This window comes from Lissotriton helveticus, chromosome 2_1, assembly GCF_964261635.1.
Source record: "Lissotriton helveticus chromosome 2_1, aLisHel1.1, whole genome shotgun sequence".
In the NCBI taxonomy this organism is placed as follows: Eukaryota; Metazoa; Chordata; class Amphibia; order Caudata; family Salamandridae; genus Lissotriton; species Lissotriton helveticus.
This window is the reverse complement of record NC_136059.1, coordinates 1,961,978,230-1,962,005,899: the sequence shown is the minus strand read 5'-3', so window position 1 is coordinate 1,962,005,899 and position 27,670 is coordinate 1,961,978,230. Positions and strand designations below refer to the sequence as shown.

At 45.2% G+C, this 27,670-nt stretch overlaps 1 protein-coding gene across 2 annotated transcripts in view; it reads right to left on the bottom strand.

The window, feature by feature from the left end:
- Positions 1-27,670, bottom strand: part of ARHGAP10 (Rho GTPase activating protein 10) — a 998,059-nt gene that overhangs the window by 587,072 nt on the left and 383,317 nt on the right. For both annotated transcript variants that reach the window (XM_078676901.1, XM_078676902.1), the window contains exon 6: positions 6,337-6,447. In XM_078676901.1, coding sequence (XP_078533027.1) covers positions 6,337-6,447 — 111 coding nt within the window. The remainder of the gene's footprint in view (positions 1-6,336; positions 6,448-27,670) is intronic.

Sequence of the window (27,670 nt, the reverse complement as noted above, 5' to 3'; positions counted from 1 at the left end):
GCCTGCTGGCGCTGCTGCGGCCTACCTTGCTGAGACCATCTTGAGAGCCTGCTGGCGCTGCCGCGGCCTACCTTGCTGAGACCATCTTGAGAGCCTGCTGGCGCTGCCGCGGCCTACCTTGCTGAGACCATCTTGAGAGCCTGCTGGCGCTGCCGCGGCCTACCTCGCTGAGACCATCTTGAGAGCCTGCTGGCGCTGCCGCGGCCCGACCTCTCGGAACCCCCCAGCTCGAGGATTGAGAGCTGTGCGCAGGGTATCCCTTCTCCCAACCGAGTTGAGACTGTCCCGCTACCCTACCCCCCTTTACAAGACTTTACGGATCCCTCGATCTGCCTGTATATACTGCCAAGAACCAGCAACCTTTAGTATCTATAAAAGCTTAAGATCTTGACCTCTGGTGTGGTGTCCGTCTGTAGTGTTGTGATTACTCTGCTGTACGATCCTAGGAGAGGACCCTCACCCAGGAGGCCTCTCGGTAAACGCTCGGCTACCTCCCGAAGGAGAGGTGGACCTAGGGGTGGTCAGTCAGACATCTTCTGCCTCCCCCGGGGTCGCCTTTCTAACAATCCTTCTTGCGTCTGCAAGCAGCCGCTGCCTGGCACTGAAGCCTGATCTGTGCTGATGTAATATGCAGGGCTGCTCTGTGTCTTCATCCTTCTTGGGTCTGCAAGCAGCCGCTCCCTGGCACTGAAGCCTGATCTGTGCTGATCTAATCTGCAGAGCTGCTCTGTGTCTTCATCCTTCTTGGGTCTGAAAGCTTACTACCCCTGACAAGGCGACAGAAATGTTTTTTGGCAATGAACACAATTTATAGATTAGGTCCCTGTGTTTACATTTCTCAGCTGCAGCCGTACAACCGTACTTCTTTGGCATTGTAATGCGAACTACAAAAGGGCCCGTAGTTTAAAGAAAAGTGTAGGCTCAGTGCTGAATGTGAACCTGAAATGTAAAGTGGTACGATTTCGTAATTATGTTTATGGGCCTGCAGAAGGGGGATGGGTGTAATTACTGCAGACTGGTGTGGCGTGTAAGTATGCGGAAATGAATGGAAGTGAGTGAATGTGTGCGGGCTGCTGGCAACGTACAGAAGGAGATAGGGTTGTCGTTGCAAGATAGAAATAGCATTACGATGATAGATACGAAAGAAATGTAAATGTTAATGTGGCAATTCCTACATTAACATTGATATTCCTTTAAGGGCAGAGATGTATTGTAATTGCATTTATATAGCGCTTACTACCCCTGACAAGGCGACAGAATTTTTTTTTGGTAATGAACACAATTTATGGATTAGGTCCCTGTGTTTAGTTTCTCAGCTGCAGCCGCACAACCATACTTCATTGCATAAGATGGAACTTGAAGGGCGCATTCTCATTGCTGTAGATACGATAGAAATGTAAATCTTAATGTGACAATTCCTACATTAACATCTACATTCCTTTTAGGGCCGAGATGTATTGTAATTGCATTTATCTAGCGCTTACTACCCCTGACAATGCGACAAAAAACTTTTTGGGCAATGAACACAATTTATGGATTAGGTCCCTGTGTTTAGTTTCTCAGCTGCAGGCGCACAACTGTACTTCTTTGCATAAGATGGAAGCAGAAGGGCGCATTCTCATTGCTAGACCCTACAATGGTCTGCAGTTGTAAGATGGAAGAAGGGGTGACAGGGAGAGGGCAAAACGCCTTTGCTTAGCTGTGATAGAACTGTGTGTAAGACTCAAGGAGGCATCAATAAACTATCACGCATTGGAGAGACACAGTAAAGTAAAGTATGATCAGCACAGGCAGACGAACATTACACACTGCAGACAAACGCGCGCCTGATACATGCAATGCAATGCTGAACGCGCTCCCACCATCTGGATTGCATTTGGAGGAGCACCCTGACAGCTCCTAATTAAAATTAATGGACTGCCGTGCGCGTAACCACACAGAAAATGCCAACAATGGCGGACGAAAATTATATATAGCCTATTGCGTCAAGGCTACTAAAAAGACAGCACAGCGAAGACGAATCACTATGCAGATGCCATACAAAAAGCTCGCGCACTAAGGAATGTTTCTGGCCCGAGCCCTAAAGAAACCTTTTTTTTTTTTTCTTTAACAATAGGAGCTCGGAGCTCCGCCCCACTTCGTGGTGACGTAGGCCGAGCCCTAAAAAGTGGGTGGACGCCGTCCATCCGCGTGTACCCCCGACTTGTGCCCTGCATACAATCTCTTGTACTACTTGGATAAATAACCAGAATGTGTTCTGCAGACACAGGCAGCAGTCTGATAAAAAATAGCAATGTTTAGTTTTCCTTTGTAAAATACTTGTTTTTCTAATGGTCTGTGGCCTATCAGCTTTCGTCTTCTTTTGCTGCCTGGCTGCATCTAAATGGTAGAAGCACTATTGCATCTCGAGAATCCTGCCCATCACCTCACCCAAACTAGGAGTAGGAGGTAGGGATGGGTCCTTTCAGGAAAAGATACACGGATTTCTGGGCATCCTTCATGAGCGCCTCTACTGCACCTACCTAAAGGCTGTAAATCGATACAATTCTGAAAGAAAGGCCATGCCTTTGCTCGCATCCTTTAGCGTGGTCTTTCACACATAACAGACAGCCTTCCATGGTGACACCCAACTCATATTGAGGAGAAGAAATACCATCAGAAACAATCACAATTTCTAGAATAATTCAGCAGCAAAAGATGGGGCGTAAAGTGCTAAATGTATCAGGTTAAAGAAAGAGGTATTGCCCAAAAATGACTTGGGGAAAACACAACAGACGCGCAATGACCGGTAAAGAGTTTTTTTTAAATATGAGAGGAAAAGGCATTTGGTGTGCACGCCTAGTTTCACTATTTTTAGGCTGTTTTCTTCCTTATATAGTTGTGTAGGTGGTCTTTTTTCATTTGCATGCTCTGCTGTATCTTTTATTTAAATTTGCCCCTGGAGGTTCCTCTTTCTTCTCAGAGGACATCAGACGAGGATATCACATTGCTTGCACTCAAATTTTCTGCCTCTGTACGCCTTCAAGGTTTTCCATTTGTTGGCTATTATCACTCTCATCACAATGTTCATGGCCTCCTGGAAACTGCCATGAGTCACCATGACTGTTGGTGACATAATCCCAAATGATTTGTTCGTACAATGATTGTTTAGTATTAAGGAGGTTTTTCATTGCTAACCTGCATTTTTCTCCTCATTGGAATCCTTCTTAGCAGGCTGCCACATTACCTTTGGTCCCTCTTTGTACCCTGTGCTTGCATGAATTGTCTGCCAACTGCTGCCATTGGAGTCAGCAGTGGCCGGTGCAGGTAAGCGCAGTGGAGCAGGACAGGGGGGGATCTTGACAGACAATGGAATTGGATTTATTTAATGTTCCCTATTCCATCATACGCACCGCCACACCGTGCTTACCTGTACCGGCCGCTGCTGATTGGACTCCGATAAGACCATCATGATACCCATTATTGATCTTGGACTGGATGCAAAGGATGAACTTGAAGTGTGAAACAATGCTGAAGCATGCCACCTTTGGTGGATGAGGGATGTTGTCCGAAAAAAAGGGATACTCCTTCGACATTCTAGGTTCTTAGATTGCCTTATTGTCATATTTTGTTGTGTGAAGTTGTTTTATTTGGATGCATTGAACTTCTATTGTAAATATTGTATGAGTTTTTATGAGCTTATCAAGCCTTAATAAACTATTTATACGTAAGACACACATCACAAAGTGAAACTAGCAGAGGGCTAATGACCTTCGGTTGTCACATGCCACTAACACCCGGGTTGTTCTTTGCATTGCCAGTTCACTACCTTAATATATGAACATTTTATGCAAATTTGGGGACCCATGTTCAAGTGGGTTACACCTCCTTGGAAATTAGCAGGTGCTAAAGGGAGAAGAGGCCACAGTTCTACTGTCAACACCTATAACTTCCCAAGAAAACCATTTTCAGACCATCAGAAAGGGTTCAGCTCTGGAAGAGGCACATGATTCACACTGCTTACCAGTCGGGACAACCTGAAGACTATAGTGGACAGAAATTAGTTGATGCATTTTACTCTTAAACCAGTTTGCAAGCCTTCAACAAAGTATATCACCACAGCCTCCCATTGCAGCTAAATAACCATGGCGTTAAAGGAGCCATTGTGGACTCTGACTGTTTTAGAATCCTCTCATTGGCTACATTAAAATCTCCTCCTTTCGGCACAAATATGGGCATACTTCAAGGCTCGATCAGGTCACTCTACAAAGTCTCAGCCCACATTTGGAATTTTGCAATTCTGTCATCCGTATTTTCTATCACTATTGACACCTCAGGTCTATGCCACTGAATGCGGACTTATCACCTTAAAATGAATTCTTCCAAAACATGCAATTTGACCTGCGAATAATTGAAAAATGACCTGCCTACCATACAGCCATCTCCCATAGGATCTAGTACTGTCATCAGCAACATGAACTGAAGGAGGAAATGTGTGAATGACCATGAGCTTGAGATTTATTTTCTGTGGTCTCCTTAACATAATTAAGTCACAGGAAGTTGTTTTTACAAAGCAAAATATTTGAGGGTTTTTCCTTCTTCTGTTTCCTAGTGAAGCTCCAGGTCACCTCCATCACGGTCATGTACTGGCTATATAACGCAAATGGACTCTACTTATCAGCCTTGCTACTATTACTCCAAAGACTACAACAAATAAAAAAAAACAGAAAAACAATTCCCAGTAGTTTGCTTATGGAACCACAACACACCAGCCCCCCAAACACTTTATTGGCTGACCATGGTCTAATGCCCTTCTTTCAATGACTGCATTGCCTATAGGACCATCCACACAAATAGAGACATCTTTCATCCAATTAAAATTCTGAACCTCGTCAAAAAACAGAGCCCTATCTATTAGGCTAGCAACTTAGGTGCTTGTCGCAATTTACAAAAATGAACACGCTGGAGAAACACACTTCTCTTTAGAGGCAGCAAAACTATGGGACGTCCTCCAAGTATAACAGGAAATATTCAAGGTCATCCTGAATTCAGGAAGGCCTTAAAAACGTGGCTCTTGCTCAACAGATGATTGTAGGCCCCAGCAGCCAGAACCATTTGCCATCACAATATGGGCATATATGCCACAGAACTGAGAACTTAAGAACTGGAACAAAAGTCCTTTCAAAGATGGTAGGTACAACATCATGCAGAACTATCGCATACTCTCCTTTGCTACTTTACACCCTTAAGTGCAGCTACATGTGCAAAGCAACACAATAAGATCAGCTTCTCCCAACCAAACACTTCCCGCACAGCCCCCACTGCATTTCCAGGCCCTTCCAACCAAACACAAAATCTTATAATCACTCGCTCCCCAACACACCATACAGCAGCAACATGTGACATGACAAAAGCACAACATCGTTTTTCACTCATGACCCCCTAACGTCTTCCCCTAAAAAGTACATTTCAAACCAACACCCGTCCCACGCATTATCAGTCTGCAACTGAGAACATTAGACATTGGTGAAATTCCTGTAGTGAACTATTTTCTTCTGTTTTCATTTTCATGAGCTTCAGAGAACAAAAAAAGGCAGATGCAAATACACAACGAAAAAGGATGTTCCCTGCAGACACATAATAGAGCTAGTGGGTGGTTATCCAAGCTTAACTTCGAACTTTCCGAAGGGGCAAATTAATTTGACCTATTACAGTTTCTACCTCATCCAGTTGCAGCTTTTCAAGTATTGATTTATAAATGCCACACAGAAAGACAAGGGGCATTTAACAAGTTAAATAAAGTATCAACTGATGCCAAAAGACACATTAACAAAGCAATCGCCAGGTTCAACAGGAGGCTGAAATTGTCTCTGCAGTAATTTATCAAATGTCCATAAAGTGATATGCCATCAATTGGATCCAAAAGGTCAACTTCAATTTTCCACCATGACCCTGTTTCTTGGGGGAATTTCCAGCGTGTTGGCAATTACATTATAGCAGTCTGGGTCTGTCTACAATATATCTAAACAATGTGGTCATGTATGGCATTAAGAAGTTAATCTCTTTACAGTGTGCCACAGTTTGACCACATCAATATGCTTGTTCACAATTTGTTACATATGGGATAAAGCACCGCTAATGTACATTAGAAGCATACTGCGAGTCACTGAGGAGTTTAATAAGCAACCATATATGGGCACGAGACTCAGACGTGCTTTCTATAGCATTAGAATGCACCCAGCTGAGGTTACATTATCCAGTATAACGTGTGGTCTGGTCTGATTTGTTACAGGCATAATATTAATACATAGATCAGAGTGTAAGCAACAGTGTGTGTTTAAAAGCACTTCTACTCACAGGTTCCACAAACTCGAACTTCTTGCGCTCCTGAATTTCCTGTAGTTTGCATACATATTCCAGGGACAACTCGTAGAAGTGTTGTCGATTCTGCTCCACTTGGCTGTCTGCCTAAGTGCAAAAATAAAGCTGTTGAACGTTTTAGACGTACTATATTCTTGTTTGTACATACGAACACTGCAAGCAAAAGGGAATCTTGCCTGGGAAATTGTATATAAATGAGTCTGAGTCTAATTGACTTACAGAGCAATGTACATTTCTAGAAATGTTATAAGCTAAACAAGTACGTGGCCACAGTGAAACCTGTGCTAACACTAGTCACAGTCATTAAAAAAAATGTTACTTAGGGCATATATGTAGAATTTGAACATCACAAGTAATCATATTGGACTGTATAGGGAATTCCATTTATTTAACCATACAGTAAGATAAACTTTCACCAGGGGCGGCTCCTCCGTAATGGCGGAGTAGCGTTGCCCCGCTTGTCAGAGCCAATCAAAGAAAAATAAAATTTTAATGAAAAAATATTTTTAAAAAATTTGTGATTGGATTTGACATGGGTGGAGGGCGGGGCCGGGCCATGACAGGCAGGTGGTGGCACTTAGAAGAGTGCATGTATGTTTCGCTGCCCGTCACAGGCCAGCCAAACATACATGCCCACTTCTATTTCTCCAGCTCTGCTGTCGATGAAATGCCTCAGGCTCACAGGCAGTGTCTGAGCAGCAGAACAGGCAGATCAGACCAATCCAGACGATGTTCTCCCAGCAGAGCAGAGTCTGGATTGGCTGAGTAGCCTCTGCTTTCCTAGAGACTGCTGGGAAAGCTCAGGGGTGGGAGGCGTCCATCTGCGTCAGAGGCTGCGGGGGAAACGTGAAGTTAAAAAGTATATATTATTTTTCCTCCTACCCCCGCAAGCCCTTCCACCGTCCCCCACCTTCGTGATGTTGCGGCCACGACTGACTGTAACTCTCATAACAACGTTGTCACTTACGTGTGCTTTGCGCTCGAGTAAAAAATGCATAGGCAAAGCTAATTGGTCTGGGCTTTGCAAGCCTGTGCGATCGTTATTTTTTTTTTTTTTTTTTTAAATATTGCAAGTAGAGGCCACAAAATGAAAAGAAAAACATACAGCCATCTAAACATGACTGCCATATGCTGACAATACTTTTTTTTTTTTTAGATTAAAAAAGCCCACTTATGTGGCGGGTTTACTAGAGATGTTCATTAAATCACAAGCCTTTCAGTTTTACCATGCATATTATTATTACTATTATTTATATTATTATTATTATTATTATAATAGGAGATCAGAAAGAATCACAACTTAACCAAGCACTCAAATTGCAAGACAGCTACAATGGTACAATGTTAAATGTTATATCATTTTAAATAGCAACTATGAAAAAGAAATGGAAATAAAATCTCCATCCAATTAGGTTATGGATGCAAAGGCAAAATAGATATGCATCACCTAAAATATACAAAATAAATAAAGCAAAATACAACTTGAACCATAATTGTCACTGAACATAAAGTAACTATTTTTAGGCGGATGTATCCAATCTGCACAGGCTTTTTGCAGTCACTCAAAGTGAAAGGCCCTGATTGGTAAAGGGGGCTTGTCCATTGCCGCATACAGTATGTGAATGTGAATGACAATTTAACTGACAAATGGATTCAGCCCACAGGCAAAAAGCCCCTCCTCGTATGCTTTTAAAAAATAAAAATAACACAATAGCTTGGCTAGACCTAAAAATGACCTACTTAGAAAGACCACTCGCATATTTAACTTACTGTGCACAAATACGTTCAGTGTACAGGACTTGCGATATTTTGGGCATACTTAGGAGTATGTCTGCAAATTTGTGTGCTCATCCAAAATATACAGATACTTGCTCAGCTGTGTTTACGTTCTCTTGTCCCATGCCTGGCTAGCTGCGGACCGCAACTAACAGCACTTGCCAGCCATTGATCGCGTGACCTCTACCTACACCACACAGCCCAATAAAGGCATGGCATGAACTTAGCCAGGCAATTTTCAATTTCCACCTCTATTTAAGGTTCGAAGGCATGCATTTCAGTTTCACATATATTCTACATCGTGAGAGGTACATTCATATCACCTGTATGTATGCACCGTGGGAAGTGAAGGCTCTGCTGACATCTGTGGCACCTGTCCTTTCATCAGCACAGGAGATGCTTCAGTTTGCAGGGCTGGCCAGCGCAAAGCCAACACTTGTGTGATGATCTCTTCCACAACACAAAAGTGCAATTTGGGAAAAAGGAAAACCTTTGTGTTGCGTGAGCTTGTCGCACACAGCACGGACAATATGCCCATTATTCTCTGTATTTCATCCGTTACCTGAATCAGGGCCTACATGTTTGTCTGGGGTTACAACATGTTGTGAATCAAGCAATGCTGATGCTGTTCATTGACACATTGGATCAGAAAGGTTATTTGACATCTAATAATCGATTAAGCCAATTGGTGTTTCTATGCAGGGAGAGAGAGAGACGTGCAGTCGGGTTTTCCTTCCGACTGGATCCTGTTTTTCCCAAGGATTTATCATGTTTTGTGTAATGAGAATTAACCAATATTAGAACATTGGAATGTGGAGCACTCCATTGAAGACAATGGAGTGCTCCGTGCTTCTATGGGCCGGTAAAGGCCCGCAAAGCAACATTCCAATGTTTCCACAAAGGCCTCTCGGAGCTTCAGGGGATTTAAATCCGCTTGGGCTTCAAGATGCCTTTGTTTTATTTGTTAGAACATTCTGCCCTCTAGTGGAAGAATGTTCTAATAGCCTTATAGCCCTTCGTAGCTGGGCTATACCGGCTATTTAAGTCCTGCTCCCTTGTTAAAGGCCCTCGCATTCAGCTCGGGCCTTTAACGCTGGAGCGGACCTTTAATAGCCGGTATAGCCCGCTACGGGCTATAAGGCTATATTCTAATGTTTTCTTATATGTGCTTTGAGTTTGAACAGAATCTACTTCACTGATTCAGAGAAAAAAGATTTCACAGCTAACTGTACGTGTTTTTTTAAGCACGGTTAGGCGTAAGATGATCTGACCACAGCCTGCACTTTAAAAACACTAATTACGCTCTGTGGTATTTTTGAGATATTTATTCAACACAAAACATAAAAGATCTTTCCAATAGGTGGGTGAGGTGGGATTTCATGTAGACCTGAAAGAGCAGTTACATTGACTGATTACGGACAAGTTCAATTTTGTGCCTGTATTTTTGAGTGGTCAGAATAGAGGTCCTTGTAGTCGCCAAGTTTAGCACAACAAGCACACTAATAAAGAATATTCTTTGTACAAATTTGACTGCAGCTCCACAAAATACTTTCCCACACTACTCTGACATGAGAAAGACTGACATCGGCCGGCCCAGCGCATTTTCAAAAACAAGATGCAAAGCACATCTCAGAAAAATGTCTGTTGGCACAAGCCATGACAACATTAATTGAGCATTTACCTTTAGCCTGAATATTAGGAATGGAGTAGATATTTTCAACTTTGATCTTTTGAAAAGGGTGTGGCATTAGTGGGAAAATATACTTTGAGCCAAAGATCAGAGTTCAGCTTTGTGTATGTTTTCTAGCTTCTCTTACTGCAAAGATAACCCCAGTTTACAGAGGTCCGTGTGACTTCCTTTCCTCGTTTTCTCATGCATTCTTTAATTGCAGGCCTCTGAAAAACAAGGCTGACAATAGCTGCAACGCAACTCCACGGGGAATGACGGCAGACCAAGAAAAAAAACAAGAAACTCTATTTTGACGTTCTCAGTTGAAAGAGTCCTGCAAGTTTTCCATGTTATTTCACAACTTTTCCACACAGACATGACAACCTCATAAAATACTATAAATACAGTCGGAGGGGTCGAGGAGGGGGGGTCAGAGATCAGGAAGCAGTTATACACTGAACACAGTACACTGAACACAGTGCACTGATGTTCTAGATAGTAGAGCAGAAACGAGGCACACAAATGTCATGCCATGTTATGTGTATATGTAAAGTGCACTATCACCCGCGAGGGTATTCAACCCAAGAACGCCTTACCTATTCAATGAAACAGAACTACACTTAAAACGCGGATTACTTTAAAGTCTGCACAACTGAAGGCATCAATTCAGAGTAGCTCCCACCCTTTAGTACATTTTTAAATAAGCAGAGGGTCACATTTTCCTTTTAAAGTTAAGGAAAGGCTGTGTCTATTTTACATTATTATCATCAGGCTGAAGATAGCAGGGCCTGATAATGAGCAGTGTTCATTCAAATTTATGACAGAGAGGTGAACAACTGAAGCACTAAGGTATTTAAAACTGTTAAATACAAGTCCTTGTCAACTCAATATTGGAGCATGAGAACAGAATGATATTTCTGATGCTTTTAAATGGTAGAAAATGAAAATGAAATGTTACCTTGATGATTACCTTTTCATTTTAATTTGCACTGATTTCAAAGTGTCATTTACTAACAGCAGGCCTCTTTCTCCCTTTGGCAAGTACACACTGGGCCATATTTATAATAAAAAAATACAGTCATTTTGTTTTTTAATTGGGAGAAATTTGAAGTGATGAAAAATATTTCGATGAAAAATAAAGCCTCAATGTTTTTTCCACTTTCAATTAGGACAAATATGCCGTAATTTTTCATGAAGCATGCGTTCTCACTTTTTCTCTCATTTAAATAAATGGCTGTATTTGTCTGTTATAAATATGGCACAGTGTCTTCAGGCAAGTAGGACCAAGATGCCTTCTGTTTGTAAATAGGACCCTTTGAAATGGGAGTTTTATGGAATCCACATAAAAATAAAAGTTAACTTTTCAGATTACTTTTCTCCCATTTAAAAATGTTGCCTTTACACATAGTAGGGATCTTGCTCACAGAGGCTGGTAGACTTTGTACCATAATTATAGCTGATAAATAAGCCTTTATTTTAAGTAGGAGAAATTTAAAGTGTTGAAAAATGTTCTATATTATAAACATTTTTGCAGATCATGTTTCTGCGCTTTAGATTTCTCCCATTATGAAAATGGCTGTATGATTGTGTTATACATGTAACTGTGCCAAATATGGTGAAAGGTATGTCCTGGGCCTCAAGTACACACAACCCAGGTACTCAGTCACCCATACACATATATGCCATTCTTGTACACGCATGTTGAAACACCAACAAAGGCAGCGCTCTCAATGACACACATGGCAGCCCTGTCAGATCTCCTAGACAAGGTATTTTGTTCAGACCTTAGTTTCTGCCTCTATGGACTTTAGGATTAAAGTAACTGAAATTGGGCGTATAGGTGTCTGGTAAAAATGCATTAGTTGCTTAGCCTTCAGTACCTCACAATGATTTTCCCTGATCAGAATTAACTCTCACTACACAAAGGAGTGGATACCTGCCCTACAGCAATTGGAGAGAAAAGCTTTTCTAATGGAAAGTATTCTTCATATGGTTCATTAGTGTCGCAACACCTCCCTAATGGCAGGAAGTGGGCTACGTAAATATGGACAACATAACATAACAATGTATCAACGTCTAAATACTAATTCAATCTCCATTTTACGTTGACATACACTTGGTAGGCATTGAAGGAACATTCTAAAAAGAAAATAAGCCAATTCAATTGGAAGTAACTGTGACAGGTTTCGAGAGGAGAACTGGTGATCCGTTGTGAAAATATGCATGCTGTGTGCACTGACCAAATTTTGTGAGTAACATATCTGTTGCTGCTCACCTATCATTTGTCTGGCTGTATCACAGGTCTAAACAGAGAACATTTTATAAACATAATACTTTGTAACGAGGTACACCGCCACGAGCGAGTGGAAACACAGGACCCAGGGGTTGAATGGTGGCTCATGGATTCCTCCCCTCCTTCCCCTCAGGACTACCAGGAACCTTGGCAATCACTACCGCAAAGGGAGAGAATTCCGAGTGGCGCCTTTAAGTGGGCGTGTGTACTACACACGAAGAACCACCCCAGCGTGACGTGGATCTCACGGCAGTGGGTAAAGACCAAGAAGAACACCAGTCGACGTGTGACGACACCCGAGGAGACGGAATGAGAAGTGCGGGAGAAGACGAGAATGGAGGACGGTGCAAGCCAGGAGGAGAAGCAGACGAGTCAGGAGGCAAACGGATCCACGCTTCGCAGTGCCTTACTCCCGAGGGAGGAGTGTGGCTAACACAGGTACGGCAGAAGCTTTCAAGTTGGGCGGGGAGGAGGAGTTTAGTACCGCCATAGAACCGGATATACTGTGTTACTTTACACCCAGTTGTACATAGCTGTACATAGTGTAAAAATACCTGATCCCGTCTCCCTGGTCTACCTCCTTTCCCTTCACTCTTGCCCCACCACGAAACCTCCACTATTGCCTGCCGTATATAGTACCAGTCAGCGGTGTCTCTCACTTCTCTGTTTCCCCTCGGGAGTGACACGGTATGAGGACATGAGTTTAACGGTCCTTCTGTTTGTGTTTTTTCTACACGGCCACGTCGAGAGAGGGCTCCAAGGAACTGCCAGGAGGGCGGCTACCAAGACAGAAGGGATACCACAGAGACAGCCTCACCACGGATCCCTCAGAGTTTGCCCGGGAAAGATTGACATTTCGCCGTAAAAAGCTGTATGTGAAAATAAAACCTGCATTACCAAAAAGAAGCCTACAGCCTCTCACTAACCCCCGTTACATACTTGTATGCAAGTATGCAGAGCACAGACTTTATCTGAACACTGGTAAGCCACTTTTGAAAGCCAGCTCCTGGTGACTTATTTCTGTTTGGTCTCCTCAGATTTATTACCTTTTTATTACCCTATTTTTGCAGGTATTTTGACAGTGCATGGTCACATTGCAATTCAGTGCCAATCAGCATGTTCTATGAACTGTAAAACTGGTTTCACCCAACTGATGTATTTAACTTTCCAGTATAGACATTGTGCGCTTGTGCAGAAACTGAACCAGTGCCGTGGAAATTAAATGCCATATGTAGGCTGCAGTGTGTATTACTTACATATATGACAAAAACAGGTCTGTGAACTAGATGGGCCGCAGTTTAGAACATGCAGTGACACATGATGAATAAAAGTGCCTTTGCCATGCAGAAGAAACCTATTGTTATGTATTAGGTAACACCACTCAGAGTGAGCCATGTAGCTCATAAGGCTGGGTAATCAATACATAAAATGTGGCATGCTACAAGGGTATGCCCTGACAGTGAATAATTGCCAAAAAGCTATGTTTGTTGTATAGGTAAAGCTGCAGAACGGATGGAAATCATTATTATAAATCTCTGTTTGGGAAAATGCTAGAGTGATCAGTAAAAGGTATTTCAGCTTGGCTTAAAAAATCTAATTCAATGGGGAAAGTAGATTTTTGTAACATTTAAAAATGTACTCTGTGCTGCCTGAAAGAAAAGTAGTTTAAGACTGGTTTGCCTCTTACTCTTGCTCCAAAAGCACAATATTGCATAGTTGTCTGCCTATGACCCTACTCCTGAAAGACAATGCCTTGGCCTCTGGGTCATTAAAGAAGAGGTCTTGTTAATGAGTGGTCACTGAGCAGGGATTGTCAATTAGGGAGGGGAAAAGACACAGTTGGACTAGCAATCGTGGTAGCAAAACGGAACGTAGCAAGGAGATGGGGGCGGCAACTGTCCCAATTCTGGAGGAATGGGAAAAAGACCTAGACTGGTGTTGGCAAGCAGAATGTACGATATAGAGGAGTAGAGGGTGCCCCAAAAAAGGGGAAAAAGTTTGGGGGGGCCTATCAGACTTACCGAGAACTATAAGACCAATACTGTGATGTTATAGGATTTTGGCATCTATGATTAACCTAAATACAAAAGTAAACTTGAGTGCAGAAATGTAAAATGAAAAGATGTAATGGCATGTTTGCTCCATGTTTAGCGATCATCATATAAGTACCAATAAAAAGAGTAAAAAAAAAAAGACACAGTTGGGACAACAATGGTCAGCTTTCCAATAGACTGAACGGGTTGGTGGGCCCACACCTGTTGCGACTGTTTTGAGGATTCACACAAACAGAGGGGGCTATTACCTCTGGATCTCCGACATGCAATTATTGTTGTACTTCACAAGGAGGGCCAGTCCAGGACAAACGGCTGTTCGTATCGACTTGTCTCGCTCCTCAATATCGAGACTAAGCTACTGGTGACCATAATGGCCAAAGGCTCAATACCCCATCACATCTCTTGTCCACCCAGATCAGAAAGGGTTTATGCCTCGTATATCCCCTCAGTTGAAATTGAGGAGGCTGTTCCACTTGCTTGACATGGTTGGGGAGGTGTTGATCCCCCTAGCCGTCATTTCCAGAGATGCTGAGAAAGCATTTGGCTCGATCCATTGGCCCCATTTGTTCTTGATCCTACTCCGCTTTTGGTTTGGTCTCCGCTTTTACAGTTGGGTGGACCTCCTATATACGGAACACACAGTGACAGTGCGAGTTAATGTGGAGATATCGCAGTCCTTTTCGTGGATGAGAGGAGGAACGCAGCAGCAGTGTCAATTGTCACTCCCTTCTATTTGCCCTCTGCATCAAGCCTCTGGCGGCCTGGGTACGGACTGACCATGACAGGGAGCGCGGGATTGCCTTGGCGGACTGGGAGTTGGACTTGATTTCTTTGTATTCAATCGATGTCCACTTGTATATGTCAGTCCCCATGAGGCATCTAAATACTCTTTTACGGATTATTGAAGCAGTAGGGGACTAACCTGGTTATTGAATTAATTGGCACAAATCAGTGCTGTATTGTCTTTGTGGGTAGGACCCTTACCCCCTGCTGGAGGCCCCCCTACGCATAGTGGAGGATGGCTTTTGATACTTGGGAATCTATGTAACAATGAATAGAAACCAGTTCTTGGGGATTAATTTGGAGAAGGCTTTCAGAGGGACATCTCTCGTAGGAGCAAGCTGTCATTGACACTTCTTGATAGGGTGACCATTTATAAAATGATCGCCATACAAAAGCTACTGTATGTGCTGCTGAATACCTCCTTTGAGGTCTCAGAGTCTTATTTCTGGATGGACAGGGAAGAGAGACAGTTGCTGTGAAATGGTGCAACTCCCCAGATAGCGCTAGAAAACCTGTACCATTCTGTATATAAAAGGGGATGGATTTACCTCACATCCGCACCCATTATTAGGAGGTCCAGTTGCAGGTGATATGCTTATGCCCCAGTCGGTGATCCTGTGGTCAGCTTAGACTGTTTTGCTATGGTGGCCACTCCTTCTACAGTGGTCGTGATAGGAGGGCTCTGCCTGTCCCCACTCAGGCTGTTTTGATGGTCCTAGACAAGATGCAGGCCAATATTGGCTGTATATTTAACTCAGCTTATAATTAAAAATTGGATTGCTCTGGATAATGCACGGAACATCCCCTGGCTTCAGTATGTGAGGTTAAACCTTACTGCTTTAGGTCTAGAGGAATTGTTTACCACCCCCAATTTGTGCAGAACAATCTCGAAGCAAAAGCTGATGTACAGGGACAGGGTTTCAACATGTGTGGTAGGAAGTGGCGCCTGCAACCAGTTTGCGTATTATGTGTTTGTGGCGTGCGTGGGACAGTGCCACAGGGGGGGGGGGAAGACCCTGAACCCCCTGAATCATAGGCCAATGGTCATACACAACACAACAAGCCTGTGCACACGTCAGACAATATCTGTTGAGCAATTTCTCTTTATCAAAAATTATTCACAAGATGAAATGAATATGCTACTTACCAGTATGCATCTGTTCTTGGCATGTAGGGCTGCTGACATTCATATCTATAGCATAGATCGCCGCCTAGTGTTGGGTCCGGATGATTGCATATTGTTGTCCTGGAAGAGTCTTCGAAGTATCACGAGATAGGTGGCTCCTCCCCTGGACTACAGTGCGCATGGGCATCGACTCCATCCTCAGATTGTTTTTAGCCATTGTGGCGAAGATGGAGTGTAATAGTGTAAGCAATGGCCATGCCTAAGAGTAAATGCAAGAAAAGTCTGCAGCCGCTACAGGCGCCGGGGAGGAGGGCGGGCGATATGAATGTCAGCAGCCCTACATGCCAAGAACAGATGCATACTGGTAAGTAGCATATTCAGTTCGAGGCATGTGGGCTGCTGAATTCATATCTATAGCATAGAATACATAGCAGTCCCTCCATTAACGGCGGCCGCCTGTGCCAGCTGCAGAAGTCTGAAATAGTGTCTTAAGAACAGCCTGCCCTACAGCTGCCTGCTGCTTGGAGTGCACGTCTACACAGTAATGTTTAGTAAAGGTATGTGGTGTAGACCATGTGGCTGCTCTACAAATATCTTCCAAAGGGATATTACCAAGGAAAGCCATAGAGGCCCCCAACTTGCGGGTGGAGTGGGCTCTGGGGGGGACCGTTAAAGTGCGCTTAGCCTTGTGATAGCAAATCTGAATACACTTAACGATCCATCTGGCTATACCTGCTTTGGAAATGGGGTTGCCTTTGTGCTGGGCTGAGAAGGCAACAAAGAGCTGTTGTGTCTTTCTAAAGTCTTTGGTTCTGTCAATGTAGTACATTAACGCTCTTTTGACATCTAGCGTGTGGAGCATTCTTTCTGCTACTGTTTCAGAGTTCTGAAAGAATGCGGGCAGTTCGATGGTTTGATTAACATGAAACTGCGACACCACCTTAGGAAGAAACTTAGGGTTAGTGCGCAGCACCACCCTGTTAGAATGAATTTGGATAAATGGCTCTTGTACTGTGAGAGCCTGTAGCTCACTAACACGTCGGAGAGACGTGATGGCAATGAGAAAAGCCACTTTCCACGTTAAGAACTGAATCTCACATGAATGTAGCGGCTCAAAAGGTGGGCCCATCAATCTGGTGAGGACCACATTGAGGTTCCACACAGGAGCCGGTGGGGTCCTGGGAGGGATGACCCGCTTCAGTCCTTCTAGAAAAGCTTTAATGGCAGGCACCCTGAACACAGAGAGATGCTGCCTGTTTTGAAGATAAGCCGCTATGGCGGATAAGTGTATCCGAATGGAAGCATATGCTAGATTGCATTTGTAAAGATGTAACAAATAGCAGATGATATTAGGAATGGATGCATCTAGCGGGTTGATATTGTGTTCAGAACAGTAAATGACAAACCACTTCCATTCTGCTGCATAGCAAGCTCTGGTAGTGGGCTTTCTTGCCTCCCGGATGATGTTCATGCATTCAGGAGGCAGATTAAGGTAGCCAAACTCTAAGACCTCAGGAGCCAGATCGCCAGATTGAGCTGTTGCGGATCCGGATGCCGAATGTCGCCATGGTTCTGCGTCAAGAGCCTGGGTGTGAGGCGCAGCCTTTGATGCGGTACCACGGAGAGTTCTAGAAACGTGGTGTACCATCGTTGGCGTGCCCACGTTGAAGCAACCAGGATGAGAGTCATCGAGTGCTGCTTTAGCTTTCTTGCCACCAGCGGGATGAGAGGTGCTGGGGGAAAAGTGTACGCAAATTTGCCTGACCAGTTCATCCATATCGCATTGCCCTGCGACTGTGGGAACCTGGCGGCAAAGCTTTGGCATTTTGCGTTTTCCCTTGTGGCAAACAGGTCTATCTCTGGACGACCCCACTGCTGGAAGTACGGGCGGAGTACTGATGGATGTAACTCCCACTCGTGCATCTGGTGGCTGTACCTGCTGAGCAGATCCGCCATCTGATTGTCCTTGCCCGGGAGGTGTTCCGCCATGAGGAAGATGTTCCTCTGAATGGCCCACTTCCACATGCTCTGAGCCAGATGAGACAACTTTGGAGAGTGTGTACCTCCCTGCTTCTGAATGTAGTACATGGCCGTCATGTTGTCCGTCCGGATCAACACGACCTTGTTGCACAGATGTACTTTGAAGGACTTCAATGCCATGAAGATTGGCATCAGTTCTAGGTACTTGATGTGCATCTTCTTTTGCTGCGTCGTCCATAGTCCCTGCACTGTGTAGTGGAGCACATGAGCTCCCCATCCCTGGAGAGATGCGTCCGTCGTCAGGATAATCTGTGGCACAGGCTCTTGTAACGGTCGACCCTTGCAAAGGTTGTGTGGATTCCACCAATGCAGAGAATTGTATGCCCGACCGGTCACCAACACTAGGTCGTTCAACTGTCCTTGAGCCTGAGTCCACTGATGTGCCAAGCATTCTTGGAGCGGACGCATATGCAACCTAGCGTGCGGGACTATGAAGATGCAGGAGGCCATCATGCCTATCAACTGCATGAACACTCTCGCTGGAAGTGAGTGTTGCGGTCTGAACTTTTGGATGAGCGACTGGATGTTGTCGATCCTCACTGAATTCGGCTGAGCCGTGGCTGCTAGAGTATCTATCGTTGCACCCAGTTACAGCCGCACATGTGCTGGCTGAAGGTGCGACTTTGGATAGTTTAGCGAGAAGCCCAGACCGTGAAGGAGATGAATGGTGTGGGACATGTCGGCGGCGCACTGCTGGGCTGACTTTGCTTGAACCAGCCAGTCGTCCAGATAAGGATAGACGTGGACGTTTTGCCTCCTGAGGTGCGCCGCCACAGTTGCCAGACATTTCGTGAACACTCTGGGGGCTGTGGTCACCCCGAAAGGAAGGACCTTGAATTGGTAATGCCGATTCTGAATGGAGAACATGAGGTATTTCCTGTGTGATGGATGGAGTGGGATGTGAAAATAGGCATCCTTGAGATCCAAGGTTGCGAGGAAGTCTCCCTGATTGAGTAATGGAAGAACCTGCTGCAGTGTTAGCATGTGGAAGTGTTCTGAGAGAATGTACTGGTTTAGGGGCCTCAGGTCCAGAATAGGTCTGAGGGACCCGTCCTTCTTTGGGATTAAGAAGTACAGGGAGTACACCCCTGTGCCTTCTTCCTCCACTGGCACGAGCTCTATTGCGCCTTTTTGCAGCATGACAAGAACCTCCTGCTGCAATAAGTGCAAATGCTCTGCTGACATAGGACGGTGCTTTAGTGGTATGTTGGGTGGAGGGGATGTTAGCTCCAAACAATAGCCGAACTGGATAAGTTTCCTGACCCACCTGTCTGTGGTGATGGATTTCCAGACTGGCAGGAACTGCTGGAGTCTCCCCCCGACAGGTGTTGGATGGTCGGGGGGCAGTGACAGGGAGTCACTGTTTGTTGGTGGCAGAGGAACAGGAGTTGTTGTTGCCTCTGCCTCTGCCCTTGGTGCTGTTGCCCTGATATCCTCCTCTACTCTGCTTGGTGTACGAGGATTGCGCCCCACCTTATTGAACTGTGTCTGCTGTGACATCTGGCCTCTGTTAACACCTCGATTGCCTGAGCGACGAAAAGTGTTCCCTCGAAACTGTTGGGACTGGAGAGCGCCCATGGACTTGGCAGTCTCAGTATCTTTCTTTATTTTCTCCAGGGTGGTATCCACCTCTGGACCAAATAACCTGTCAGGGTTTACCGGCTGGTTAAGGATGGTAGTTTGGATTTCTGGTTTAAAACCCGAGATTCTGAGCCATGCTTGCCGTCTAAGCATTACACTGGTATTAATTGCTCTGGCGGCAGTGTCCGCAACGTCTAGTGCGCACTTAATGGAAGCGTTAGTGATGAGCTTCCCTTCTTGGATAAGCATCTCCCCTGCCTCTTTATATTGGTCTGGAAGATGTTGTAATAGGGTCTCTAGTGTGTCGTAGTGTGCCCTGTCGTAACGTGCCAAGAGTGCCTGCGTGTTTGATATACGCCAGATATTGGCAGCTTGAGCTGCTACTCTCTTTCCAGATGCCTCCAGCACTTTTGACTCCTTGTCCGGGGGAGGAGCATCACCGGTGGTCTGCGAATTCGCCCTTTTGCGTGCATTAGAAACCACCAAAGAGTCTAGTGGCAACTGGCCCTTGATATAGGTAGGATCGCCAGGTGCCGCTCTGTATTTCTTCTCGATTCTAGGGTTGACCACCCTGGACCATGTAGGTTCCTTAAAGATGTCCGCAGCATGCTTAAGGACCCCCTTTAGCATAGGAAGAGGCTTGACAGTCTTTTCAGCAGTCGAAAAAGTGTCAAATAGGAAGTCCACATCCACAGGGTCAGCATGTAGTTCCACATCGTGGTTCTTGGCTGCTCTTTCAATTAAGGCATTAAATGCCGCAGAATCCTCTGTGGGAGAAGTCTTAACATTGTAAACCTGAGGGTCATGGACGGTGTGCTGATCCCCTTGGTCACCTGCCCCTATCCAGGAGTCCTGTTGCTCATCAGGCTCTGTGTTGGTTGGGAAGTTAAATTCCTCGTCCTGCTCTTCTGCATCCTCCCCCTCAGAATAAGTGGGTGAGGGTGTCGCAATTCTTTGAGACTGTGGGACAAGTGTTTCGACCAAGACCATGGAATCTGGAGCAGGCCTTTTGCGCTTTAGAGGAATGGTATACGACTCCAAAGGCTGCGTTGCCGTGACTTTCCTCTTGTAAAGCGTAAGCTTTCCGTTGTCGGCATCGATAAAATGCTCTGTCTGCTCCTCTTGCAGGTGTTGTTGAGACAGCAAACTCCCAGCCGGGTGAGCAGGCTTCGATACCCCAGAGTCCTTGGGCACCGAACGGGGTGCGAAGGCCTTCGGCGCCACCTTCGGCGGCAACGTGAAGAGGATCGGCGTCGAAGTCTTCGGCGTCGAGACAACGGGCTTCGTGGCGGAAGGTGTCTTCGGATCCGACGATGAAGCTTTGTCTCGAATGCGCTTGAGGGAGTCCGATACCTGCTTCGTAAAGGAAGCGGACGACCTTACACCCCCAGGGGAAGACCCGAGCGTCGATGACTTCTGCTTCTCGGAGCGAGGCGTCGGAGCATCCTCCTTAGGCGCGCCACGACCCCTGTCTGTGGCTGTAGACGCGGCCGGCGACGGCTTCGGATCGGCGACCTTGACCACTGGCGTCGAGGTTCCGGTCTTCGGCCCGACGGCCTTGCCTGATGTCGGCTCGATGGCCTTCTGTGGCTTCGGCTCGACGGTCTTTCTCGGCTCTGAGTCGGCGGCCTTCTTCAGCTTCGGCTCGACGACCTTGACCACTTTCGGCACCTTGACCGGGTCGACAACTTTCTTCGGCGCCGACCGCTTCGACACCTCAGAAGAAGACTGCGTCGATGGGGGAGCAGACGTCTTCGGTTTCGATGGCGCCTCCGCCATCTTTGTCGTAGTCGACACCGATGGTTTCAGTTTCAGTTTTGACAATGGCGGCTCCGCCGAAGTGTCCGTGGCCGGGCCGTGGATGCTGGTATAGGGTCTTGGGTAAGGCCGAGTGGCGATCCCTCGACCTGAGCCTTGGTTAATGTTCGAACGGGGCATAGGTCTTCCTCTGAGCTATCTTCCATGGCCCCATGGGCCTCATCATCGTCTCCTACCTCTTGGACGACTTCTTCAACATCGAGGCCTTCGACATCCGCGTCGTATCCGCATTCGACGTCTACCGTTGGAGGTGAAATCTGCATTTGAACCTCGCAGTCGTCTGCTTCTTCATTGTCGAAGATGTCTGCCGGGGCCGACTGCCGGGCCGCCATGCGCGCCACACGCCGAAGCCGAAGAGTCTTCGTCGAACGAAACTTTGAACAAGCCATGCAGCTTGCTTCATTGTGGTCCGGCAACAGGCACTTGTTCCACACCGGGTGGACGTCGATGTGTGGGTTTTTAGATCCACACACGGGACACTTCTTGAACGGGCTCCGTTCCATGTTGCATCGTCGAGGGTCTTGCTGGGCCTCGATCACATACGAGTCACGGGACTCACTGGAAATCCAACTCGGCTGAGTTGGAACCGAACCGGGGCACCGAACGCAAACAATACCGACGTATAGAGAAAAGGCCTTAGGGCCTCGAAAAGTTCAAGTTGATTCCGACTGGAGATAACTAAAAGACATCCGAACCCAATGGCGGAAAAAAACAATCTGAGGATGGAGTCGATGCCCATGCGCACTGTAGTCCAGGGGAGGAGCCACCTATCTCGTGATACTTCGAAGACTCTTCCAGGACAACAATGTGCAATCATCCGGACCCAACACTAGGCAGCGATCTATGCACAGATATGAATTCAGCAGCCCACATGCCTCGAACTAAGAGGTTACAGATATGCATTGAATAATGACGAACAATTTGGAGTAGTGTTTGTTCTTCTTTTAATCCTCAACGGTTGCCCAGCCAACACGTGTTTTGTCTGAGGAAGTACCCTCCGACTTCTTCAGGGCTTATGGCAATTGAAAAGCAACCGGAAATCTCTCTGTCGGTTGTACTTCCGTCCCGACTGGCGAAGGTGAGATAAGTATCTCTACCCCATGTATCACGGCGAGAGTGTGGATCAATGGTGGAGCCAACTGTATGGGCTTCACAGGCAGCGTGGAGGCTATGTACGTCAAGTGTTGAGAAAGTATAGCTGCGCGCCGTTAGGATGGACAGCTCACGTTTCCGACGTAATTGACTCCAAGTGGAGATCTGAAGCAGCGGGTACGCTGCGATATCCGAGGACCGTAGTGTAGAAACCGGAACCGAAAGCTGAAGACAATTCTCTTCTCAAAGGCGGCATATGAGCACGAGGAAGGAAATCAGCAAAAGAAATCAGTGATTTTATACCTCCAATTACCCCCGATAATAGAGGGGGAGTATTCCTATTTATATGCATTGGAAATAGGCAGCACAGATACATCTTGCTAAGATTCTGCCTAAATTTAATCCTGTTGATGTTAGGGTTCCCAGCAAAACTTGTCAGCATGCCCTTGCAACAAGGGGTCGGAGCAGTCAGACCTGCATTTGTTTTTCTACTGTGGGCTTTACGAGAAGAAACGAGCTAGATTTATACTTACAATTATAAAGAACCTTAAGATCAGTCAATGTCGTCTTGCTTTACTATATATTAAAAAGCTCCATGATCCAATTATCTGTTTCGCGACAGCCTCTTTTTTACTAGCTTGCTCAAGAAGTAGGAAAAATGTGGCTCTTATTGCATATGAAAAATGTTAAGTTAGTTAATCTAAAGGTTGATTATGTATCGGCTATCCTAAGACAGTGTATCAATGATGAATTGTCCTGTTGCAATTACCATATGTTATTCATATATTTTTACACTTTCATAAATTATTTATCATGTTTTCCTTTTAATGGATCTCAGGGACTTTGATGATTTTCTGATTTTTAACTTGTAAATTGTAATCTGAACTCGATCTGTGTATTTTACCATGGTTTTATATGTATTTATATTCTTTTTGTACTTTTATGATCTGTAGACTTCAAAACAGATCGAATAAAGTGATTTCTAAGTCTAAGTCTGGAAGAGTAGGGTCACAAAGTCCACTCCGTTGTGGAAGGGGGTGGTGCTCAGTGAGGTGCCTCGCCTTCAGAAATTCGTCATATGGGACTCATTCAGGATTGCCGAGGTGCGAGACGTTCTAGAGCATGGAGCGGTTAAGCCCTTCGATAGTCTTGGGCCGTGTATGGCCTTTACCGTATGCCATTTTTAAAATACACTCAACAATGTCATACGTTTCATGTGGAAGGAATCAGCCGGACGTACTTTCCAGATTCGGCCCCACTGGAGGGCCTTTTGCTCGAGAATCCGCTGGGGTGGGTGGGAGGGAATATCCTTTCTGTAGAGGTCATTAGGAGTCATGGATCGAGTTAGGTTACATTAAATGGGGCGCATGCCTGATTGTCTGAGATGCAGCACCGCTGAGGGGTTGCTTTATGATACTATCTGCGGGTGCAGGAAGATTCGACTGCACTGGGACCAGATCCTTGGGAAACATGGCGCAACGATTGAGGAGCCGGTACTGCATAACCTGCAGTTTGTGCTCCTGGGCGTCCCTGAGGATGTTGGTCTGCCCAGAAAAAAGCTGTTTTTTTTATGCTGTGGCAAATAGACACATTGTGCAGGGTTGGAAGTCGCCTACACTTCCCAAGAGTGCCTAATGGATTGCTGGAATGGATGTCTGTAAAGGGGTGGAAAAGGTTGTTTATGAAGCTAGAGGTTGCCCGAGAAAGTTTAAATGGCTCTGGGGCACGTGAAGAAATGATCATGTCCTTAAGTGGCGGAACCTTTGAGGGTCTACTGGGATACTGTGGAAAGGGTAGTCTTTGCTCTGGCCATGTTGGGCGGGGAGGGTCCGCCGGCCCCCTGTTTAGGCTTGCTGGGAAGTCCTGAGGGGCTGGGACTGGTTCCCTGGGCCTCTAGACCTACTGTTCCCATTGTGCTGTACTGATTCCGGTCATGATTATACACATTCAGTTTGTGACTCACAACGTTTGTAATAGATGTCTAAAAATTCTAATTAAAAAAGACCTTTTTAAAAACAAACAATGGTCAGCTTTCATAGTTCCTGGAAATGAGGAAACAAGGAGCGGCTAGCATTCATTCCTAGGGCCATTCCAGAATTTCTGGCTCCAACTACAGTAAGAGGGAAATCCAGTCCTGGTCTTGAAAGTGGAGGGCATCTTATTTCCAGAGGAGAGTTGCCAGGAGAAGGAACATAGGCCATCTGGGTGGAGCATGGCAGGATACATCTTGTTTTAGGGCTGATGGTAAGGTTTGCAGTAATCAAGAGAGGAAGTCCTAAAAAAAGAGAGGGGATTCTTTAGAAGGTACTCAGGATTGGACATGCAGAATTCCCCAAACACTGGCAGGTGCACCTGCGAATACTGGCCCTCACAACCACCTTTCCTCAAGACACTCCTAAGGCTGGAAAGAAAAGATATTAAACACAGAACACTCTGGCTGATTCTGGAACACCACCCAAAGACTACTACTACCACACTGGAACTGAAATGCTCTTGAATAGGCTGACCTCATGTGACATGAGTTAGAGACACATGAAGCAGGAGGACCTCTGACTCACAGAATACTTAACTCCTTCCATGCTCATGACGAGCTGAGCTCGTCATGAGGCACGGTGCTCGTGTGCTGATGACGAGCTGAGCTCGTCATGACCACACCCGTTTCTATTGACCTTCAGCACAGCAGGGGAATATCTGAAGCAGCCAAGGTGTTAACAGATCACTGAAGACTAGACCCTGTAGAAGCCCTAGCGCAAGAGAGACGTGGTGCCTAGAAGCATGCCCTGAATGCCCAAGAGCTGCAGAAGTGACTAGGAGGAAATTTTCCAGGAGTTGGAGAGGAGTGGGATTTGTCATTTTTGTGACCTCCAGAGGATCAGGATATAGTACTGAGGCTATCCCAAGGATTGTGCATACTACACAGATAAGACCACCACGTCCCTCTCTGACCTTTCTAACACACTGACAACTGGTTGAGCTGGGCTTCAGGGCAAAGGTATCTAGTCTCTGAGTCTTGCCCAGCTACAGCTTACAGGCCAGACATACTGGTGGATTTTGAGAACTATAAAAGTTGTGAAACAATCTAAAGGTAGAAACGGGAAACGGGGTGAGGCAGCAAATCTATCTCAGGCAGTGGTGAAACTTCTAAGGCTACAAAAAACAGCTTTGTCCTGCATTGAGTTTTAGATGGCAAAACCATGTGCTTCAGCAGGAGCTCAACAATAACCTATCAGACTGTGTACCTTTACCCGATGGTGGATTTTGAGCTCCAAAAGTAGACTAAGTTCCAAGATAAAAACTGACTGGTATGATCAGTTTGGCTTACCTGGCTTCTGCTTCATGCCTGTAAGTAAGAAATTGTGCCTAGGACCCACTCAATCGAGAACTGATCATTGACATCAGTACTTTGTGAATTGTTAGCTCAAAACAGCCACAGCTGTTCTGCTAAGGAGGAGGAGCATCCCCCTACTGCTCAAAATGACAAATAAAATGACAATAACGTATTGTTATTATAATTTTATTTTTCCTATTGCAGTCAGTGGCTCTGTTTCATGCGGGGCAGGGTGGGCTCGCCATAGCAGGGGAGGAGTGGTTTGCTCTCCCTGTCAAAACTGTTTTCCTCTCCCTAAGTGTGCAAAACAGTTTTGCTCTCTTGGGCCGGCCAAACAGTCATGCGCACTTTGCACGTTCGCCACCAGGCTGGTGGGAAAGGAAGGATGAAGACGAAGAGGACAGGGAGAGGCGGTGGTAGGCCATTCCCATGTATGGGCTTTTTCCCCACATCCCCCTCCCCACCACCATCCACATCCGGGAGCAGACGCTTCTGCCTCAAAATAAAATAAGTCATATCTCCTGTTCCCCTTATCCTATTTTAATGATGTTGGTGTCCCTTTGCTCATTAAACTCATCACCGGTATTCTAAACTGGAGAATTGTTATTGTGTTGTCACAAATTTATAGCTGTCAGTACTGCTTGAGCTTAACATATATTTCTCTGGGAAAATGCCTGTTAGTGTCCCAAAGCTAAGAGGGGTTTAACAACAATTCTCTTACAGCTATGTTGTGGCCTAACCAAGGTGTACTAATAATGCACCGACATTTCCATATTAATAACCCACTTTTTGACAGTCATCTATTTATGCTTCCCATGAGTGGTTTTACACCCTACAGTGGATGTCCAAGTTTTACTGGGTGCTACTGCATTGCATATTGTAGTCTCTATCTGATATCAAATATGTCCTTTACATGCTGAAGGGTTTTCTATACATGGCTTCTAACCAGAGATGGAAACAAATTCAATCTCTTTTCAACAGGTGACAGATTACAAGCTTGACATTATGACACTTAGTTCCAGACTAGGTCTGGCTTAATTATAGATTGAACATGACTTAAAAGAAGTCACTTCTATATACTGATAGAGCTAACTTTTACTTCCATTTGGCTACCAGAGACTTTTTGGAGTAACTTTATCAAAAACAATACAGAACGGACAGGTGTCAAATGTTAAAAGGTTTTAAAAAACAAGGAGCCAGTGTATCTTATAATTGGAAACAGCATTATCTCTCACAATCTGTGCACGAATAAACAGTAAAAGACGTAGCTCCGAAGAGGAACTACATTTAAACATGAAAACAGAGGACGGAAATGAAGTAATATATTTTAACTGATACACTGAATTATCCCCTGGAAAAGAAACCAACATGGTCCTTCCAACTGGCAAGGAAATAGTTAACGGGTGCACCACATAATCACTGAGCAGTAACCATGTGTTCGTAGGAACAGATGTGTAATGTGGACTGTCTGCACTACTCCCTTTCCAAATACAGCCTACACATGACTTCAGCTGGTTATAATTGTTCCAGATGGAAAATGAATGATACAGATTCTAAAGCAATTTCTCATGTAAGCCACTTTACCACTTCTCGAAATACCATTAGTAAGAAAGAATTTCTGTAGCATGGATTCATTCTTGAAAGCAGAATAAGTGCTTACTTTTGTGGCATTGGGGCACTCACTTCCTATGGCGACTTTATCCTTCAAAGACAAGTAGGATGATATAGGTGATAAGATCTGTCCTGTCAA